This window comes from Brassica napus, chromosome A3 (assembly GCF_020379485.1).
Source record: "Brassica napus cultivar Da-Ae chromosome A3, Da-Ae, whole genome shotgun sequence".
NCBI lineage: Eukaryota > Viridiplantae > Streptophyta > Magnoliopsida > Brassicales > Brassicaceae > Brassica > Brassica napus.
The window spans coordinates 16,091,428-16,112,781 of NC_063436.1; the positions used below are offsets into that span (position 1 = coordinate 16,091,428).

Below are 21,354 nucleotides of genomic sequence, written 5' to 3' on the forward strand. Positions count from 1 at the left end.
AAAAATAAATCGTATCGTATGAATAAAAAATACTGTTATCTATTACAGTATATGTTTCGCGGTGAAGGCGATGCGCTCCCGTCAAAACATCTGGAGCGTTGAACTAAATGAATCCCCGATAGAGAATTATGATATTTATCTGATATTCGTATAAAATACATCAATATTTAAGCAAAACTATAAAGTTCTGTCGCCCAATGAAAGATACAATAAATAATTAAATAAAAATAAAATACTATAAATATTAAATAGCATGACAATACCCACTATATTTTCTAATAAAACCATGTGGACTAGAAAACACATTGGGGCTCCGTATAAACGTCAGGTATGCAATAATGCTTATGTAAGCAGCCTTGCTTTTGTTGTATGTTTTCTTCATCTATCGTCTACATCATCTCATGACAATTCGGAAAAATGAGGACCATTTCCATTTTTTGTACAAGCAAAAAAACACCGACTTTTCACATATAGATATTCAATTAAAGAAAATTCCATGAACATAATGCAAACATTTGGTACTGTGATTATCTATCGTCTATATACCTAACTTTGTTTTTACTATTAACTACTAATGATTTCTAGCCCCAAAATAAATGATTCTAGAAAGGAGAAGAAAAAAAAGCAAACTGAGGGACACGGGTATTGGTATATATTCAAAGTTGCCCAACAACTAGGAAAAAGCTAATAGGGAAAAAGCGAAAACAAATAAATAATAGTTAAATGAATTCTGGCTTATTTCCAATTCACATCAAATGATTTCATTGTTCAACATTATTGACATTGTCAATAAGAAAATATCAAACATTTCGTCCATACACATTGTCTTTTCAACTCGGAACTGAGCTATAAGAAATTATTACCACTGAAGAATCTATATGATTTTTATAAAATAAAATTAAATCAACTAGAATATGATACAGAATTTAATAGTTTATAATATTTTTTTGAGAATCTTTCAAAAAGAGTAAGATATCTTGTTTTTCTCTTCTTCTTTTTTTCTATTTTATAATAAGATAAATTTGGAGAAAACATCAAGAAAATGTTACAAAGTTCAATTTATCTCACAGTGGAGAATATGCATACAATAAATTCATGAACGCGTTTTAGATATATATATATTTTTTAATAAAATATATGAAAAGATTTTCCAGCTAATAGTTATGTATATAAACAAACAATGCATTTCAACTCATTTGACTGATGACAATAAACACAAAATCATAAGTTGACAAAAATAATATAACAAAATATCAAAGACGCCACTTGCAGTCAACTTCCCAAAAGAACACGCACTCTCCACATGCTCCTTACCCAAATTCCTCTACCGTATTAAACCATCTCAGACTTTTTTTTTCACCATCGTCGACGTGACTTTTCGCATCTTGCAGTCAACTCAACACGTGGCATCATCCTAACGGTTTTACTTGATTCCTCCATCGTAGACGCGGTGCACTGAACCAAACTCCGTCTATAAAAACAACGTTACATGTCTATCAAAAACACAACATCACATTCACACCAGAACTCAACTCAGCCATGGCTTCTACCTCTTCTCTTCTTCTTGTCCTAGCCGTCGCTTGTTTCATCTCACCGGCGATTTCACAGACGTGCTCTACGCAGAACGTCTCCACCAGCTTCGACAGTTGCATGGACCTCCCCGTACTCGATTCCTACCTCCACTACACTTACGACGCAGCCAACTCATCCCTCTCCGTCGCATTCGTCGCTACTCCGCCTCGTTCCGGCGACTGGGTCGCTTGGGGTATCAACCCCACAGGGACTAGAATGCTCGGTTCTCAGGCCTTCCTCGCCTACAGTCCTCGAGCGGGCGCGCGTCCCATGGTGGACACGTACAACATCAGCAGCTACAACCTCACCCCAGGGAGACTTACCTTCGACTTCTGGAACGTACGCGCCGAATCCATGCCCGGTAATCTGATCGTGATTTACGCGTCGGTTAAGGTTCCGATGGGAGCCAACAGCGTGAACCAAGTGTGGCAGATCGGCGGGAATGTGACTAACGGTCGTCCGGGAGTGCATCCTATGACTCCGGCGAACATGGCCTCTACACGGGTGTTGAGATTGACCGGTTCTGATGCTCCGAGCTCTGCTCCGGGCTCTGCTCCGGGCTCTGCTCCGGGCTCTGCTCCGGGCTCTGCTCCAGGCTCTGTTCCAGGGTCTGCTCAAGGGCCGACCACTCCTGGTGCCTCGACCACTCCAGGACAGGCGGGAGGTCCAGAGAACGCGGGTTCGATGTCGACCAGCGTAAATTTCGGGGTTAATTTTGGAATTTTGGTTATGTTGGCTACTATTTTCATCTTTTGAGTATGATTTCATCATTTTTACATTACTTTTTTTTTTTGCATAATAATGGAGACATACTGTTTGTTTATCTTTTTAGTCTTAGAGTCATTTACTCTTTTTTGTTTTCCACCTATCTCCCCTCTCACCCACATTATTATTCTGAGTTATTATTGGATTTGTATGGACCATTACTATATTATCATCTTGTCTGCTTAAAATAACTGCGTTTGCATCCCTTCAGTAGTGGACTATTGCCCATTAGATTCACATAGATATTTATTTTCTCCTTCAGCTTTTATTTTCAAAATGGAATTTAAAAAAGCTTTAGGATAAACAAAGCAATATTCACATAGATATTTGTTTTGTCCAACATTGTTTTTTTGTGTGTTCTCCATTTCATTTGAAAAGTTATCAATTGTTTTGTTTTGTTGTTGTCAATCTGGTGCTTAAATAATGATTTAAAGAATAAACCAATAAACCGTCTTACCAACGTTTGATCCCTTATTCCCATTTGTGTGGCTGTTTGACGGAACTGTGTGTTCTCTAGTTTCATCAAACCATTATCGAATGTTTTTATAATAAGTAATTATCAAATTTAGTTTAACAATCATTCATGGTGTTGAGTGCTAGTAAAATTCTTTGGATTCACAAATGCTTTAAAACAATCTGGTACAAAGCAGAGAGCATAGATGATCTAAGGAATCTATCAAAGCTTTTACAATTTATGTGTGGTTCCAACCTTAGACATTATTTTCATGTAGGTTTCGATATCTTATTGCATATTTACAATCCAAAATATACAATCCCAAATAATCATTATGAACACTTTGGGATACAATTCCCTTTTTCACCAAGTATGGTTACATAGATAAATTGAATAACAATAAGACTGAGCTTGTGCACACAACTTTGAGTCTGCTTTCAATTGTTTGCTTTGCCCCAACTTCTTGGGAAAGGAACTGCGTCTTTGATATCAGGAAGCCCAGTAGCAAACAAAAGCATATGTTCCATCCTTAGGCTTATCCCTGAATGCTTCACTGTCCCATGCCTCCTTAAATCTAAGTACCACTCGTACTTCTCCCTTGATGTTGATCCAAGTTCCTTGATACTCGCATCCAAAATCTCAAACCGTTCTTCGTTTTGGCTCCCATTGATCACAACGCCAACCTGCAAAAAAGAAAGTTGAAGACTCAACTTCGAACTTCCTAACAACTTTTAGATCAAAAAGTTTGGTTTGCTTCTCTCTTCTCACCTTTGGTACGACCAGATCAAACGCTGCCACAGTCTTCTTATCGTCATTCAACCTTACGTAAAACGGTTTAACCTCTTTCGGGTAGCTATGTATGATCATTACAGAGCCCTTGCAGATCTCATCAGTTAGATAACTGCAAACATTAAGCAGTGAACAGTGAACAAAGACTCAGTTGCATTCACAACAAGCAAAAACAGTACATACCTGAGATGCTCCTCTGTTAAAGCAACGCCCCACTTAGGCTTGGTTTCGAATGTTCTAGTGGTTGCCTGTTTATACAGAATGAGGTCATTAATGATATATCAAACAAACTTATTTGGAATATTTGAAAGTGTTTTTACCGTTTGAAGAAGACTAATCGCTTCAGTATAAGAGAACCTCAGAAGAGAATTGGAAGCTGTTGCTTCAAGACGTGTGGTAACGGTCTTGTCAACTCGTTTCGATATGAACTTCATATCTTCATGACGATTTTCAAGAAGATATCTGCAGAGGAACTTGAAGAAGTCATCAGCACAGTCCATAGCATCCTGTAACATCCAAAAGAAACAAAGTTACCAACCATTGAATAGCATTTACCAAAATCAAATGTTTATCTTACATCCAACTCAGAGAAAGCCATCTCAGCTTCCACATTCCACGTCTCTGCCAAGTGCCTCGCGTTATCGATTTTATCAGCTGTGAATCTCGGTCCATAGGTATAAACCTTTCCAAGCGCAGAAGCGTAGCTCTCAAGATGGAACCTCCCAGACACAATCAGATAAGCGTCACAACCAAAGAAATCAAGCTTCTGAGTTGCTGCCTTTGGTTTTTGTTTCTTCTCAAGCTGAGCTGCAAGATCGGTCGTTTTCTTCAAGTCGTGCACAGCAGCAGCCACAGCTTCTCGGTTGCTGTCAGATCTCTTAAGGTGATCAATGAGTCTACTCTTCTCCTTTATCGCAGCCTTTACTGTCTCAATGCTCAATCCATCATGCTTCTTCTCCTCTCTGTCAAGAGTAGTAGTGACTCTAAACATCTCGCCGACTCCAGTTGTTGTGATAACTGGTACTTGAACATACTGAAACCCGTTAGATTGAAAGAACGTGTGGCTCGCTAAGGTTAACGCACTATGGACTCGAGTCACCGACCCAACCTTCACCAACAATTAGAATACAAAATTTATATCAGCTAAGAAGAATAACAAAACAAGCTTCTAAATATAGATTCAAACCGTAGTTGTGCGGGGCCTGAAGTGAGAGAAGTCTCTAAGCAAATGCAGAGGAAGCTGTTTCTTGGAGAGTGGATACTTCTCTGGATCAACTGTTCCTACATGAAGAAGCTTCTCTGCCTCAAGCTCGATCACGTGTTTTGCAGAGGCAGCCAGGGGATGTCTTAGCACACCTTCTGCTACGATACATGTCCCTAGAGACATAAGCTGAGTTGCTGGAATAGTCGACATTGCAGAATCAACAACAACCTGCGAGAAATAATTATAAATTAGTTCCCATAGGCATTTCATCGAAAACCTATAGTGCAACATTCATCAAATTTCGGTAATTAAAAGGTTATAGAAAACTAGCAACTAAACGAATTATTCGAAATCTAGACAAAGCCTAAAAGTTAACGAATATTTGATATATATATTTTTATATTTTACACTCATATTAGATATTTTAGTTTTGTTGAATCTAGCTATAAAATCATTTTAATGAGCTATAAAAATTAGATATACAAAATAAAGAAATTAAATCAAAATAAGCTCTTATTGGCATTTCATCAAACAACTTATGTGCAAAAACATTAACCTGGAGACTGGAGACAGAGGAACCATCACTGATCAAGAAGTATATTATATACTCCGGTGGTGACGTGGCTTTCTGACCGGTTACCTCCGGTTTATCGAAGATCGGGTAAGTCGTCTTTCCGCCGCCGCTCAACACATCGAAAAGCTTTCTGAAAATATTCATCTTTGACTGTATGATCTCCGTGCAGCTAATGTTGGACTTCGTCGTCGACGGTGGCGGAGGGACGGCTAGTGACGACGGCTGCGGCGGCGGAGGTGGAGCTGGAGAGTCTTTCTTAACGGCTCTAGAAGACTTAACCCACCCGCCGATCACGACCCTTTTACCGGCTAATCTTGCGCCGCCGTCGCTGCGTTCGAGGAGAGTCTTTAACTCGACCCGGTTCGAGTACTTCGACAAGGCAACGGGTTTCGGAGAGATGACGTCATCTTCATGCTCTCTCTGATGTGTTTTCCCGTGAGAATCCATAGGAAGAAAGATTGATAAGGAGATTTGAGCGTGGAGAGGTTAATTGGATTTGAGAAATCGAAAGGGAGGAAGAGATTATATATAAACATGATTACTTGAAGATTAACTCGATTGTAAGAAGAGAAGAGAGGTTAGAGGAAGGTTAGATTGTTGGGAGAAGGAAAAGGATTGTTTTTTTATTTCCTCCTTGTGGAGAGACAAGAGAGGGAGAGGAGACGAGGTTTGGTCTTCTTCAGGGAAGTTTAGATTCGCGGGAACTGTAAGAGATTGATGATTATATTATTAATTTAAAACCTGGATATATTTAAATGTAATTATGAGGCCCAAATGGCCCAATAGGTGCCCATTTAGATTGCAACCTGATGGTTACTTGATATTGGCTGATTATGTGCTGAATAAAATAAATAATTGTTTATGGACTAGAAAACTGAAAAGATGAATGAATTGGAACAAAAATTAAAATTATAAAGAACTGAATTTCACTCATCATATTTATTCATATACAGTTAAGAAGTGGGTAAAAGGATAAATTTTACAATGTTAAAAATTTCTTTACTCAGAAAAGAGAATATATGCAATTAATTTTTTTTTTAAAATGTTCTTTGTAACTATTAACTTTTTGAGGAAAACTTAAAGAATGATCCCTTCCACAAAATTTATTCCAAAAGAAAAACATTTCTGTTGCATTCATTGATTTACACTAATCGTACGAAGAAATATACATGATTTGAAATCTACATTTTTTGAAATGTTTATTCCAGTATGATGGTATGAATATGTTTTGATTATAACCTAGTTTGCTTATTACAGGCTTTCTCCACAATGGAATTTACGTTTTTGAACTATTTTGAAAATAATAATAATAAACCGCTTGTTGTATCGATTGTAATTAGGTGATCTTGTCAGTAAGCAGTTGAAAGACCAGAGAAAAGAGTATGAATGGGGCCAGTTCACCTGTAAATTGTAATGATGGTCACCACGAGGCTACACGCCGAAAAAATCACAACTTAGATAATTTATCTTTTCAATAAGATATTCTCTCCAACATCCAACTAAACGTAGTCTTGAGGTCTAGAATTTGCAGACGGAAGCAACATATTTAACTAATACCAAGTTGGAAATAAAATCTTATAATACCCTAGCTAGTCTCTATAGAGTGTGGCCAATGATCGAACAAAATGCCAATCTCTAACTAAACTCGTTGAAGATTAGGATAAGTAGCAAGGAATCGTTAAGTCATTATGTATAAATATGTGATATGAGGCAGTTCAATTGTTGTAAGAATCCTTATTATCATTTTCCGAGGTGTAGTATGTTATTGATTAAGCATTTGCTTAATCATTTTGAGCTAGATCCATCTTAAACTTGAGTATAATATTCTGAGATGAGAATGGAATATTTTCAAAAAGTTTTACCTCCTCCTACACACCATAGGCCTAATGATGCTTATAATCATTGCCTCGTTCAATTATTAAAAGCTCTTTTGATTTCAAGCTTTACACATCATCAGTCATCACACACTCGCTTCTCCTACTTATAGATCCACGTTCAAGAACTTGGAAATTATCTCAAAAACTGAAAGCTAAATAAAATAAGAAAGACATATAAAACAAGAAGAGGAAGAAAAGATGATAAGAAGAAACGCAGTTCATGCCACTTCAAGTCTTCCGTCGAGATTGTATTGGCCGCAGCAACGGAGGAAAGGAAAACGGGCCGTCGTGAGATTAGGAAACAGGCGACGAGGGTTCTTGGTGGGGCAACCGCGGACGGTGGTGCAGAGATGGAGGATGAACATCGGAAAGCCGTTGAAGATAATGAGAAATATCATTTTGGGAATTATCACAAATGGTGGTAATGTTAAGTTCTTGGATGCTTATCTTTGGTCTTTACCGATCTTACGTCCGCAGTTGTTTCCACTATGTTGACCATTTGTGTTATACCAAACTAATTATAAAACTGTAATATGTTTCTTGTTTTTTATTTCCTTTTTCCACTTTTTTGTATGAATCTAAATAATTGGCTTTATAATGAAGTTATATTTGTTTGTGTAGTGGTTGCTATGGAGTGAAATCTCTTTTAGTTTACTAGCTGACCAATAATTTTATTTCGACTTCTAAATATACATCTTAACACCCAAAAATCCCCAAAATGTAGCTATACCTTAGATTAATCTTCAATAGAAATGGTTTTCAATAAAATCTCTCAAAATTAAAGGTACTCTCACTTCTTTATTAGTCTTGAACATTGCCACTAAAATTATAATTCTCAAGTCTAATTTTAAACCGAAGCAATTCGTGATTTTCTTATTACATGCAGAAAATTAGTTACACGGAGAAAAATTGGCAGAACATTTTCCAGGTAACTGGAGAGCGAGAGTGTGGTCAACGCCAGGAATAGATGGTCCATTGGCAATAACGCATAGACAAGGCTGACCAAGCGTTTTGATGGCAGTGCAACATGGCTCGTTCGGAGACAATGTGCTAAACGGCACCACTGATAGTGTACAAGGCACGAGTTCAATCAAAGCGGACAAAAATGTTCGACCACATGGGTGTGCCGTAGCCTCTTTGACCAGGTCTGACTCGACCAAAACCATAAGAATCATTACTGTAAGAACCTCTGTTTTTCTCATTTTAATAATTTATTTGTAGTTTTGAGAAATGTTTGAAAAGGTGAGGCTCATTATATAACTTCTAAGGAGAATGTTTGCATGAGTAACCTAATGGAGTTGAAGTAGATGGATCATGAAACTTGGGGTTTATTGTTTGTAGGTTCAAATTTTCAATGCAACTAAAAAGATGTTAAACCTGCATATTCATAACAAGAAATTATCTAACTAGCAGTGTAACGCGCAACTAGTTTATTTACATGCATAAACAATGGATTGTCAAAATTACATGCTGTTAATCACCATCTTAAACTAATGATCTCTCTTATTGAAACTAGAATCATTCCTAAGGTTTGAGACCAAAATAGTAAAAATATTCAAGCAATTGTCTATCTTTCTTGTACAGTATAACAACATTCTTTTCAGACTCCGGGCTAAGCAACATCTCACCCGAGAGTTTGATCTACTTTGATACAATGACAACATAGAAGACTGAACCAGCAAAAGTCAATTGAATACACGTTAGTTCATTTTCCATTATATTAGTGAATCTGATGGATTCAAAACCATTTTTCCTAGATCCATTGTTCTGATGTGATGTTTCTACCCGTTCCTCCGCTGATAAAATTCAAACGTGTATAAGAATTTGAGAAATTCTAGTATGAGTCTCACATATTTTTGAGCGACTTTCATATTAATTTTTTTTTAGTGAGAGTCATGGTGAGAGATTCTTGATGCGGATGATGGCCTAAGATAAGCCTACACAGTACAAGTTGCTTAAAACCGTCAAAATTGTTCGACCACATGGGTGTCCCACATTGACCAAACCTGACTCGACCAAAGCTGTTTTAAGTAATAGTATCTTTGTAAGAACCTGATATTCAGTCATCTCACGGATATATAGTTTTGAATCTGTCTTAAAGACAAGGCTCATAAGTCATAACTTGCGCATAAAATATTAGGAGAGCAACGAAAATGATTGCATGAGTTTGGTTAAGATAGATCGTTAAACTTTGGCTTGTTGGTTTTAGGGTCACTTATTATATTCCATAAGTTTGACGTTTAGAGTTCAAATATCTGGATCCTAATCTAATATATATCACATTTATATTCTCTATCTTCCATGAAATAGACTATATACTCTTTTATCGTCCATTGTTAATATATGTTCATCCACGTCATGGGGCTTAATCACCATTTTAAACTAATATATCTCACCATCTAGTAGTTGATGGCCTGGTGGCATTATCATCTGCGTGACTGTGTTCTAAAACCTGTGATCAATGAGTGTTTTAAAGTGGTCTTGTTACCACGTTGACTAGAAGACAAACATAAAAAGCTGAATATATCGGTGTCTCGCTAGCTTAAACTCACTATCCCCCTTTTTAACCACCACATTAAACTAATAATCCCTCTTTGATCACTTACGTCCTCAGCACGATAGCTAAGAAGGAGCTTGAGAGAGTGAGTATTATAAAATCTCTCCTGATTGGAATAATTTTGTGTTACTGTTTCATTGATACGTCTAATAAATTCAGACAATGATTTCCGAAGACAAGCTGGCGACAGATTCTACTTAAGGGTCAGAGTCCTATTATGTCTCACTTGATTGGACTGTAAAACTCTAGGGATCATTTTACCAAAAGCAAAGCAACCAGATATTTTGTGAACTCCAGAGACTTAGGGTATGACTGGTTTTCCCGCTACCATCCGCAAACGCAGCTTTTGCGGTTAGTAGCGGTTGCTGGCGTTTTGCAACAATCGCTCAAACCGCTCTAAACCGCTCCAAATCGCTCTGAACCTCATAAATTCAAAAGCTGGTTCCAGCTAGCGTTTGCGGTTGCGGGCGTTTGCGGGAGGATAAAAAAAATTATTTTTTTTCCAAAACAATATAAATACAAAAATAAAAAAATTCAATAAAAAAATTAAAGTGAAATTATAAAAATGCTAAAATATATCAATTAAATTTTAATTAATATTATAAAACTTTAAAATAAAAATATTTTCTATATTTTTAAAAAATTTAAACTATATCTTTCTAAATATAAATTTTATATTTATTATAATATTATTATTTTTGATATTTTTATAATTGTATAAAATGTAAATATTATTAATTTATTATTTAACAGCTGCTGCATTTGTTAGTTAACCAGTCATAAGTATCCCGCAAACGCACAAATTTCTAACCGCAGAACCAGTCGTACGAATCTCTTAAAACCGCTAGAAACCGCAACCACCCGCATCCGCAAACTCCCGCAACCGCAACCGCAACCGCTGCGGTTAAACCAGTCAGGCCCTTATTTGGCTATATATAGGATAATATCTGTGAAGACAGAGACACCAAAATACAATAAAGAAAAACATTCATCACCTCACATCACTGTTATCATCAATCACTTCAACCACATATGGACCAGTCCTTCAACATCTTTTCCAAACAAACCAGATAATGTTTTTTTCTTCCCATCTATCTTCCGCTCACAGATTCTCTCGGTTCAGTCCCCCCCCTCACGATCTGAAAATACAATACAGAAAACAAAACTGGAATGGGAAGGCATTTGACCTTGAATCACGCTTTAAGATTTGAGACCAAAAACAGTACAAAGTATTTTCAAGAATTGATGAGAAAATCTGTCTATCTTTCTGGTATAGTATAACAACATTGCTTAAAACTCCCCGGCTAAATAATGTTTCTCCCAAGAGATTCATCTACTTGATACAATGACAACATAGAAGCCTGAACCTGCAATAACCATTGTAGACACATTAGTTCATGTTCCACCATATCAATGAATATGGTTAATTCAAACATTTTCAAAAACCATATTTCCTAGTTCCATAGATTTTCTCTTGTCTCTAACTTATCACCGAGCAGACAAAAACCAAAAACTGAACCGAAACCCGTTTCAAAATTTTGAATCCAGCTAAATAATACCCGAACTGATTATGATATGCAGTACTTTGGATCCTAACCCAATAATATCCGGAAAACTCGAAAATTCTGAATTCAAACCCAACTAAATACCCAAAACTGACTTTGGAATGAGAATCTATTAGGGACTTCAGAAGTTGGAATAGATATTAACTCGTATATAAGAGATACGAGCCAATACACTTATCACCAATTGATTTTATCTTCTAACCTCGTCTAAATAAATAGAATCTCAACTAAAACACCTTTGAGTTATTATCTTCATGTGAACACATTTTTCATAAACTTCAATAGCTAGTTCGTTCTACAGAGACATTCATATGAGAGGAGACCAATACTCAGTAACTCAGACTTCAACAATTACCTCATTCTCACCGCGAACCGCAACGCAATCTCTAGGCGCATCGAAAAACGACAGCGAGTATTGCTTGCGAACGACGCCAACGTCGAAGTAGATAAGACCAGAGCTCGGCACGTCGACTCGTATCCCTTTAACCGGAAACCACAGGAACAGGTCTTGCGCCGATATTCCCGACAAATCAGCCACGTGAGAATCACCTATCGTCCCCGTAACGTTCGCCTCGTAACGCAGCTCTGCCTCGTACTTGGCATCGCAGGAGCGGTTCAAGTAAACAGAGAACCGTCCCGTTTTGACGTCGAAGTTGAACTCCGTCACGCCTTTAGGGAATATCCCTGAAGGCAATCCGTTCTGCTTGAGGATCTCGTAGATAGACTCGTCATCGGTGGAGATCGAGATCACGGCGGCGATGGAGAAACAGAGAATAATCGTTATTTGAACTATACGAATCATGGCTCGTTCCATTTCAGAACTCACGATGATTAGGATTCTTTTTGTTTTTTGTTTTTGCTGATCTGTTTGTTTCGTTATGAGGAAGAAGGAGAAGAAGAAGACATTTTGCTGACAGCTTGAAACAGAGTGGAACGAGTTTTGTTTTGTCAAATTATTGATGGCGGAACTCGGATGGAGCAGCGATCCTCTGCTTCTCTGACCATTGACAGGTTAACCAATTAATGAGAGCCACGTGGGTTATTAATTTTTTAAATTCGTAAATCTATCACATCCTAGAGGGTGAGATCCAAACAATTTTAAATTTATGGTAAGAAATTTTCTCCCATTTTAAATTTACTCTACTTTGGTAAGAAATCTTTTTCCCAACAGAATTGGAATCTATCACCTTTTTAGCCACTGTTGGTGTGAGTTATTAGTTAAATGTGGGTGGTAAGTGGACCTCATCACATGGGAACAGAAAGAGGCATGGGTTAACGTGGATCAAGAGATGCGGCAATCCGAATGTAATAGTTACTGCTACAAGTAGTTTAGGTTTCGTGTCTTAAAAGCTTCTGAACACATGCGACAATGAGATGCTTTTGTGTAATGACTTTGTGGTGTTTTTTCTGTAAATCTGAGTAGGTTTATGTTAACAAAGCGAATGATCTTTTGTGAAAAATTAGGAAGAGGCATCACGATCAGATATATGAATGAAATTAGTTCACTTTGGCTTTCTCGTTAATCTTTCTTTTAAGATCACAGTGACACTATGACAAGAGATTACATCCAAGATACCTCACCTTTGTTGAATGCGATATGTGATAATTTAAAGAAGAGAACATTCATCAAGTGGCATAGTCATAGTTATCTCAACCTATGAAAGAACTGGTGAAAGCCGCTAGTTCATTATTGGTTATATGTCAATAGATCTCAATTTCAAATAAAAAATATTACACAAAGATTTTCATAGAAAATCTAATATTGCTGTAAATTTGATAATATTAGAGTGACATTATAATTTCAGAAAAACATATAAACCAAACAGATTTATGATTTATCGATTCATAGTACATATGTAATATGCAAGTAGAATGGTTAGATGTAAATCTTCAATAATGCATGTAATATTCTTGGCTGTCAAAATCATTAGTGTTATTTGGCCCGTGGATAAAAGAAGAGCTATTTTTAAGGATCTGAACTTATGTTTTTACAATTTGGCCTCTAAATTTGGATTTTCCATATTGATTGCAAACATGCAACATAATCGTATCATCTTTATGGATCCCTTTGTTCATATTGATGATTCTATTTTGTATCCATAGCATTACTCTCACTTGCAAAATAGAGTGGAAATGGTAAGAGATCAGAAATCATAGTCCGTCTAGTCATGTTCCCCTTGGCTGCAACAACTATTTAGTGAGGAGGCTGGTCAGTAAGGTTTACGCTTTGTGAATTAGTACAAAACCAGTCTGTTGGTTGGTATAATCTCAATTTTTGGTGTGTTCTATCTATATGCTCTTTTGAGCTCTTTATGTTACCTACTCGTAATTTCTTTTAGTTTTTTTTTTAAAGATATTGTTTGAACACAGTGTTAAAAAATCATTAGTGTAATAATTCATAATTTCTACTTAAATTTATTGTGTTAAGAATTTTTTTTGTTTTTTTGGGCAACATAGAAAGATTGTTTAACCGAAGAAAACAACTATATGAAACAAAAATTGTGGTGTACCATAGAACGAAAACTAGCTAAGATAGAATATACAAAAAAGTTTTGTTTGTGTTATATACATGTGATATATTTATGTATAATACTTAGTATCTGATTTCTAGACTAAGTAGATGGTTGTAGGTAGGACATAAAATAAAATATGATTCCATTATTTAAAAAAACACATAAATAGTCATACTTGTGTTTTCAATAGTTTTCATATTTTTAAAATTTAGTTTACTATTTTTTCATCACAAAAGGGGAAAACCTGTCCAAAATTACCAAAAATATCAAAAATCTTATTAAGACAAATAAAAGTTGAAAGTGTCTCTTTTTTCTAATTCTCCCTACGAATAATCATATTTCCGAAAATTCAGTTACAAAATATTTTAAAAATATTTGGAAATCTTATTACTTTCCTAAAATGTGTATCTTGATTTTCTTCTCAAAATTTTTTTTTAAAAATATTTGGAAATCTTATTAGTATGCTGTTGTGGTGGTCTCTTTATCTCAGTTCTTGAAGAAGTTAAAGGCATGTATAATGTGAAGAGAGCATATAGAATGTTGTGCCTCAGGCTTGTCAGTTTCAATATGTTTAGGGTTAAAAGGCATACCTTTTCATTTTGGGATCAGATTGCCAAAGGAGGCTTAGGGGAGTTTGGTCTATCATTCTCATAAAACTAGTTCTGCATCTTTCGTTAGGCTGAGTAACATTATATGACTCTGAGCTCTAGATTCTGCTTTTAGGGAAAGGAACAAGGTAGGATGAATGAATAAATGTGGCATCTTTATGCTGATGGTTTGTTAGATTTGACTCGAGCTCTGTTTAGTAGGATCTGTTCTTAAAACAGTTTTGTGTCATAAGAGTGATTTCATAGTTAATACTTAATACTAACACTGAGGATAGAGTGTGGTTAGCTATTGTTTTCCTACTGGTCGTGTTCTCTTCTAAAAACCGATGGTTTTGTTTTCTAGACGTTGGAATTATGCGGTTTTGGTATTAACCCGAGTCAGGAGTAGTTTAGACAAGCCGTATTCAGCCGATCACTAATTGAATTATGTGAATGAATCAAATACGTCGAAATTTACTAATGTTATATGACATCTGTGACCAAATATATTCAAAATCATATTTATCTAAATATAGTAATACTAAAAATATATACAAGTGGAAGTCTAACAAAAAAAAAACAGAATGTTGAGGTCTACTCCAAACAACGAAATTAAAATTAAATCCTTTTTGAATCATGAACAATTCACCATGAATCCACGGATCATACACGGATTTCAAATGATTGATAATACACTACAGCATGATATAACCCTTTATTTTGTTAAACGCCATCTCTCTCTTTTAAAAAGAGAAAAAAAAATGTTCAAGTTGTCTCTTCTATTTCTCAAACAACGTGGATATTAACTCACTTTGAATAAATCATATCTTATACTTATAAGATAATATAAAACTCAAAAAGATTGAACAAACATTTTCAAACTGATAAGCATTTGAATAAAATTCTGTTTCTATAACCTGAACTAGTGGAAAACTTTTGAAGATGACGATGATGTTACGAGACAGTGTACATTCCGTGTGTATATATCTATCTATAGATAGACTTTAGTTTTTGTGTATTCTTGAAGGATAAGAAACCTATTTTAAGACCAGTTCAACAGAAAGCTGGTGCAGACCACGATCACAGTTGTAATAAATTTTCTAAAATGGCAACCACTCCTTTTCTTTAAGAACCAGTCTTTCTTCCTTTCTCTTCCTCTATAAACCCATTTTTGTTCTCATTCATTTTCTCTTCAAAGCTTCTATAACTAATAAACCATATTAAATATGGATCAAGCAGAGCTTTCCCGGATATTCCAAATGTTCGACAGGAACGGTGACGGCAAAATCACCAAGCAAGAGCTGAATGATTCATTAGAGAACGTTGGAATCTACATGCCTGACAAAGATTTGGTGCAGATGATTGAGAAGATTGATCTCAACGGCGATGGGTACGTGGACATCGAAGAGTTTGGAGGGTTGTACGAGACCATCATGGAGGAGAGAGACGAGGAGGAAGATATGAGAGAGGCTTTCAATGTGTTTGATCAGAACCGAGACGGGTTCATCACGGTCGAGGAGCTGAAATCTGTGTTAGCTTCCTTGGGGCTCAAGCAAGGCAGAACACTAGAGGATTGTAAGAAGATGATAGGGAAAGTGGATGCTGATGGAGATGGGATGGTGAATTATAAAGAGTTTAAACAAATGATGAAAGGTGGTGGATTTGCCGCCTTAGAATCAAACTTGTAAACAAAGAAAGAAAAACCCATTTTAGGGTTAGGGTTTGTGACTCAATATCATTGTTTTTTCTTCAGAATGATTAGGGTAAAACCTTGAAAGAGAAATAACAAACTGATTTGCAAAGAAAAAAAAACTTTGTGTGATTCGTTTTGAATGCTTCTCTACAAAATATTGGTGATGAATTTGCAATGAACCCTTAAAAGATCATGCCATGCAATTTGAGTCCTTATTATTTTTGGTTTTAAGTGTTTTAGTCATTGTGCTGTGGAGTGTAGAGGATGCATTTTACATACATCGACTTCGTTTTTTGTGTGGTCTACTTCCTCACCACTTCCCTTCCTTTTCCCATTCCTAACTTCAGTTTTAGTCTTTCAGAGATCATCACTTCCTCTCTCGCTTATACTTTGATTAAGGTCAATGCAATTGCTATTCTCTTGCTACTTAAATAAGGTTTAGAAATGAATAGTTTAGAGTTTCTCTTCTCATTAGTCAATTCTCAAGGACCTGCTATCTTTCAAGCATATACTGCATTTGATAACCTTTAAAAATCTTGGACCGCCAGAACCACATCCAGAACCGGTTCTAAAATTTATGCAGAATAAACAATATAGAGTAAATTTTAATAATAATTTGGAAGCCATACACCCATGTATATCAGCTCACTAAAATTTGAAGGTCAAAGCTAATGTTTCACTAGGATTTGTCAAGGACCGGACCAACCCTATAAAATGAAAATGAGTTCTCTCTCTTTATCATTTTTACGACACATGTTTTCCTGAACTCATGAACTGAGCTCTTATAGTCTTGAACAAACGATATTTTCAGGATGAGAAAGACACAAAGATTCAAGAGCTTAACAACAGCTTGATAATGATATGGTCCTAAAGGAGATGGAAGAATACTCCAATCATTTCTCCATTAATATCAATAATGTTATCCATAAAGTTAGAGAAATAAAGTCCAATAGTTTCACTAAACCCCCCAGCTGAATAAAACAACAAAATACACACAGCTTCGCTTGTGTTCATAAAACAAAGAAATATAGAGAAACTGTTTTAACCAGAAAAAAAAAAGATTTAAAGACAATAATAAATTACATTGGCCAATCAAAATAAAGCCAATGACTAGCAAAATCATTTTGTCTCTGTATAATCCAATGCTGACGATTCAAATCACTTTCAATGCCAGAAAGCATAAATAGCAGTAGAGATATAAACCAAGAGAGCAGAGGAAACCAACGTCACCAGCGTCGCAACCGCCTGAGCCGAGGACTCACTACCGCAAGAAAGCAACCCTAAACGGATCTGAATCACATTAACCATAGACATCATCAAGAACAAACAACCCATCACAGATCCGACAGCAGACGCCATCATTCCCCATCTCAGCACCGTGATATTAATATGAGCTCTGAAGATCTCGTCCACGTCTTTGCTGTTGAGAAGGTTCAGTGCGAGCTTGAGACCCTGAGCCACGAGGGAGGAGAAGAGGAAGAAGCTGAAGGAGACGACTTCGAAGACCAGCAGCTTCCTCGCCACGTCAGCGCTCGCGTCGCAGCTGGACCGGAGCTCGAGGCTGTGCTGTCCCGGAGTGGCTATGGAGAGGCCTACGAAGACGGCGATGGTGAAGAGGGAGTTCACGTTGACGAGGCCGTCGAGAGCGCTTACGTGGACGCTTGTGGTGGCGGCGGAGGAAGAAGCAGGTGACGTCATTGTCTCCACGGTGGGTGTGTAGTTAGTTTTCGGCTCAGATCTGCTCGGAAAGAGAAGAAAACAGAGTGAATATCAAAGAAAGGAAGATTGAGTTACGGAGAGAGAGAAAGAGTTTAGCTTTACGCTTCCATTGAGGAATCTAGTTCTGCGGATGCTTTTGCTTTTGGTCGGAGATTTGTTGGAACTTGGAACTGGAACAGAGAGAGAGAGAGAGGGAATGGATTGTCTTAAAAGAGAGCTTTTTCAGACCATCTAAAAGAGAGTTTTAAATGTATTCAATCAAATTAAATAGGGTAATTTAGATGAATTAAATTATGATAAGTTTCAAAATGTTTTTTTTTCGGTGAATTAGAAAAAGTTGTTACAAATTTTAAAATCATGAATAGTAAATATATATATTTTTTTATATATTTATCTTAACAGTTAACACAAACAATAGTAGATTTGAAAGTACTCATTTCAAATTACTAGATTAGTAATTTTAATTGTTAGGAGATATTAATACCAAATAACACCATATTTGAAAAGATTTTCTATATACAGAATTGATGATTACATGGGGTAATAATCAGAAATTTGAAAGTCAACCAAATCTAAAGAAACAAGAGGAGATGCAGAGTCTTTTTTTAATGCTTGCTTCATGATGTTTTCCCCGGTTTATCCTCTCCACTGGTTTAGCTGTGATATTAAAAACTTTGAAGATGTTTGTATCACTACACTGACTCAAAACACCTCCAAAGAAGAATATGCACCAAGTTGGTTATATAGTTAGCACTGAAGCGTAAACTATGGGTTACGCTAGGCTTCACATGGCAGACTTTGTTACAAATACTACAATATATAAGAAAACTCCCATTTGCTAGCTGTTTTTTTTTTTGTTCAAAGACTGCAAAGTTAAAATTTATTTTGGGGTTTGTTACATAACATGATAACTATGTGTGCTAAAGATACAACAAGATTCACTGAAACAAGTGGACTGTACTTTTTATCTGGTAAGGACTTTGCTTTAACGTCTTCTTGGTCGTTGATTCTGATTGTGGCTATCATATAACCAGCCGTAGCATGCACCTACAGGAAAAAATGCAGCTGCAGCAATGTTGGCTGCTATAATGGCCATGGAATAGAAAGAGTCTTGGCAGGGATCCAGCGGGAAACCACACAGATCCGGATTGTCATCAAAGCTCGAGAGAGATATGTTTCCAGCGGTGAATTCTGGAATGGGGCCTTTAAGATCATTGTGAGCCACCGAGAACTGTAGAAGTCCTGGACTTGAGGCTAACTCGGACGGAATGCGACCCGTGAACCGGTTATGATCAAGCAAAAGCGTGTTTAAGTAGGACATGTTTGGCAAACTAGCAGGGATTTCACCAGCCAAGTTGTTGTTGGAGAGGTCTAGAGTAACAAGAAATGGAAGAGATGAGAATGTGTCTGATGGAAGAGTGCCAGTGAGGTTGTTTCCAGTAAGGTTTAGACTCTCCATGAATGAACATAGTTTAACACCGCTAGGAAACTCTCCCTCCAGACCGGACCCGCCAAGATTGATGCTTAGCACCTTATTAAGGCTACTACGGTAGCAGTACATGCCAAAGAAGCTGCAGATATAACCGTCACTGTAGTCTCCAAATACCCAGTTAGACAGATATGCATGGGGGTCCTTAAGCTGGGACTTTAAGCTTCTCAGGCAAGTTATGTCGGACTCCATTGCACGGGTCAAGCCAGGGAGCAGTAACAGCCAGAGACAGCTCCGGATGAAAATGGTACAAACTAGCTTAGCAACCATCATCATATAGACCTGAATAGTAAACCAAACCAAAAGCAAAAACTTATATAAAAGAAGACAATAAATTTCAGAATCTAAAGATCAAACCATTATGATTGGACTTCAAAATGATGAAACTTGGAGAAATAGTGAAGCACAACTAACAAAAAGACTTGAAACTCAGAAGACTCACCTGATGAAAATACGATAGCAATACTAATAACGAGACAAAGGAGAGTTTTTGTTGTTGTTGAATGTTGAGCACTTCTTGATAGCAAAAAAAATGATAAGACGAAGCAAATCACATGGCTTGGGGTTCATGAAGAAGTGAGTGTGACTCTATGAGACCAAATGATTTATAAAGAATACAAGTACTATAAGAAAATGTAGGTAAATAACAGAGAAGACTGACCAAACAAACATAAAGTCCACTTTAGAGTTCGTTGACGAAAATAACAAAAACGTGTTGACTTTTGTTCAAATCTACTAAATATCACATTTTTAGTTTTATCATAAAATAGACTTAAAATAAAAATCCTCAAAATAGTATTTTATTAATCAGTAAAAACTTCATAAACCGTAAATCCTAGATATGATTACAGAATCATTCTAATTTTATTAGTTTTATTACTTGTAAGAAATACTAAAATTCAGCTACATCAATAATGTGGGTACTAGATGAGAATTTGTGGATGATTTAAAAGCGAATTAAAAGATGTGATGAAATATAAAATGTGTTCATGCCACTTACATTTGTAAAAGTTTGCATCCCTCTAAATACAAACATAGCTTCCAAACGATTCATACATACACATAAGTTAACTAATAGGCAACACAAATTTAACACAACACATGCAAGCCAGAATACTCTCTTCTTAACTCGCATTTATCTCCTTGCATACTTCATCTAGAATGAATAGAAAGTCTCTCACAACCACAAATACTCTCAATACCTGAGCTTCCACCTTTGCTGAATCTCCATGGAAATACTCAGAGATCTTTTTCACTGTAAAGATCACATAACCTTCTATTGTTTCAATCTTTTTAATCTCCTCAACAGCCGTTTCTTGTCATCGACTCTCTAAACGTTGATTATTTAATACAAATGTTGATTGATGATTACAAAACAAGTTTTCAAGAAACATGAAGAAAAAGAATCATGCTTACAATTCCGTTCATTCCACAAATTCAGATTAGATCTTTTGCATCTTGGTTAGCAATATGTACTCTCAGGTTCTTCTTCACAGCAACTTCAGTATGAACCCACACTGAACAAGCTTCGCACGGGGTCCTTTATTTACCAAATAAATTATTAGTGAGCCTCACACTTCTTGGAATCCATGTATTGTTTTCCACCACTCGCAGAAGTTTCATCTCTACGAACTTTACTGACAGTCAGTCTGCCTTTCCTCACTTTTATAATATCATCAGCTCCTCTTGATAAGCCATAGGAGTCTTGAAAGAGCCAGTAGCCATCCCTCGAGCCACAAAGCACCATTGTGTGTTGGCCACATTTATGTCTAACTTTTAGATCCTCAGGGGTTGATGCAAATACATGCTGAAACAAAGAAATTAACATTATAGAATGAAAATTGAAGAATTATCTACAATATATATATATATATAAAATATATATTTGAAAGCAAAGCTTACATCCTCACCATGATTCCCAAAAGTGGAATATGCAATCACTAAGGCTGCAATCGGCGTTGGTGTAAGATGCTTCATCCCTCATCGAAATCGGTTT

The 21,354-nt window shown here is 36.4% G+C and overlaps 8 protein-coding genes across 8 annotated transcripts; 3 read left to right on the forward strand and 5 right to left on the reverse strand.

Annotated features, from left to right (window-relative positions):
• Positions 1-1,151: 1,151 nt before the first annotated feature.
• LOC111214121 (auxin-induced in root cultures protein 12) lies at positions 1,152-2,528 on the forward strand. The gene has a single exon (XM_022716280.2). It carries the CDS (start codon positions 1,540-1,542, stop codon positions 2,326-2,328), a length of 789 nt encoding a protein of 262 aa, XP_022572001.2. The 5' UTR covers positions 1,152-1,539; the 3' UTR covers positions 2,329-2,528.
• Positions 2,529-3,036: 508 nt separating this feature from the next.
• LOC106389006 (asparagine--tRNA ligase, cytoplasmic 2) lies at positions 3,037-6,030 on the reverse strand. Its single transcript, XM_013829192.3, has 7 exons — positions 5,341-6,030; positions 4,767-5,012; positions 4,158-4,688; positions 3,901-4,086; positions 3,764-3,828; positions 3,560-3,692; positions 3,037-3,474 (listed from the first exon to the last, which is right to left on the reverse strand). Exons 1-7 carry the CDS (start codon positions 5,803-5,805, stop codon positions 3,229-3,231), a joined length of 1,872 nt encoding a protein of 623 aa, XP_013684646.2. The 5' UTR covers positions 5,806-6,030; the 3' UTR covers positions 3,037-3,228.
• A 357-nt stretch (positions 6,031-6,387) lies between these two features.
• On the forward strand, positions 6,388-7,855 carry LOC106386314. The gene has a single exon (XM_013826174.3). It carries the CDS (start codon positions 7,434-7,436, stop codon positions 7,728-7,730), a length of 297 nt encoding a protein of 98 aa, XP_013681628.2. The 5' UTR covers positions 6,388-7,433; the 3' UTR covers positions 7,731-7,855.
• Positions 7,856-7,971: 116 nt separating this feature from the next.
• On the reverse strand, positions 7,972-8,488 carry LOC106387401 (protein LIM1). Its single transcript, XM_013827251.3, is given in 1 exon segment — positions 7,972-8,488. A coding segment is annotated over 1 exon segment (363 nt). The 3' UTR covers positions 7,972-8,125.
• A 2,274-nt stretch (positions 8,489-10,762) lies between these two features.
• LOC106389005 lies at positions 10,763-12,288 on the reverse strand. The gene is made up of 2 exons (XM_013829191.3): positions 11,713-12,288; positions 10,763-11,159 (listed from the first exon to the last, which is right to left on the reverse strand). Exons 1-2 carry the CDS (start codon positions 12,169-12,171, stop codon positions 11,097-11,099), a joined length of 522 nt encoding a protein of 173 aa, XP_013684645.2. The 5' UTR covers positions 12,172-12,288; the 3' UTR covers positions 10,763-11,096.
• Positions 12,289-14,320: 2,032 nt separating this feature from the next.
• LOC106386412 (calmodulin-like protein 3) lies at positions 14,321-16,830 on the forward strand. The gene has a single exon (XM_048776322.1). It carries the CDS (start codon positions 15,684-15,686, stop codon positions 16,143-16,145), a length of 462 nt encoding a protein of 153 aa, XP_048632279.1. The 5' UTR covers positions 14,321-15,683; the 3' UTR covers positions 16,146-16,830.
• Positions 16,831-17,025: 195 nt separating this feature from the next.
• Positions 17,026-18,201, reverse strand: LOC106385683. Its single transcript, XM_048776321.1, has 2 exons — positions 17,972-18,201; positions 17,026-17,888 (listed from the first exon to the last, which is right to left on the reverse strand). The coding sequence occupies exons 1-2, from the start codon at positions 17,977-17,979 to the stop codon at positions 17,315-17,317; spliced, it is 582 nt and encodes a 193-aa protein (XP_048632278.1). The 5' UTR covers positions 17,980-18,201; the 3' UTR covers positions 17,026-17,314.
• A 531-nt stretch (positions 18,202-18,732) lies between these two features.
• Positions 18,733-19,937, reverse strand: LOC106384232 (probably inactive leucine-rich repeat receptor-like protein kinase At5g48380). The gene is made up of 2 exons (XM_013824230.3): positions 19,801-19,937; positions 18,733-19,640 (listed from the first exon to the last, which is right to left on the reverse strand). Exon 2 carries the CDS (start codon positions 19,632-19,634, stop codon positions 18,855-18,857), a length of 780 nt encoding a protein of 259 aa, XP_013679684.3. The 5' UTR covers positions 19,635-19,640; positions 19,801-19,937; the 3' UTR covers positions 18,733-18,854.
• Between the last annotated feature and the right edge of the window lie 1,417 nt (positions 19,938-21,354).

Excerpts from the sequence above, each read along its gene's own strand:
- LOC111214121 (XM_022716280.2), top strand. The coding sequence starts at position 1,540 with ATGGCTTCTACCTCTTCTCTTCTTCTTGTCCTAGCCGTCGCTTGTTTC.
- LOC106384232 (XM_013824230.3), bottom strand. The coding sequence starts at position 19,634 with ATGATGATGGTTGCTAAGCTAGTTTGTACCATTTTCATCCGGAGCTGT.
- LOC106389005 (XM_013829191.3), bottom strand. The coding sequence starts at position 12,171 with ATGGAACGAGCCATGATTCGTATAGTTCAAATAACGATTATTCTCTGT. Across the intron at positions 11,160-11,712 it reads CGGTTCGCGGTGAGAATGAG|GTTCAGGCTTCTATGTTGTC; the intron begins GTAATTGTTGAA and ends TGGTTATTGCAG.
- LOC106386412 (XM_048776322.1), top strand. The coding sequence starts at position 15,684 with ATGGATCAAGCAGAGCTTTCCCGGATATTCCAAATGTTCGACAGGAAC.
- LOC106386314 (XM_013826174.3), top strand. The coding sequence starts at position 7,434 with ATGATAAGAAGAAACGCAGTTCATGCCACTTCAAGTCTTCCGTCGAGA.
- LOC106389006 (XM_013829192.3), bottom strand. The coding sequence starts at position 5,805 with ATGGATTCTCACGGGAAAACACATCAGAGAGAGCATGAAGATGACGTC. Across the intron at positions 4,689-4,766 it reads TCAGGCCCCGCACAACTACG|GTTGGGTCGGTGACTCGAGT; the intron begins GTTTGAATCTAT and ends TTGTTGGTGAAG. Across the intron at positions 4,087-4,157 it reads TGGCTTTCTCTGAGTTGGAT|GATGCTATGGACTGTGCTGA; the intron begins GTAAGATAAACA and ends TGGATGTTACAG.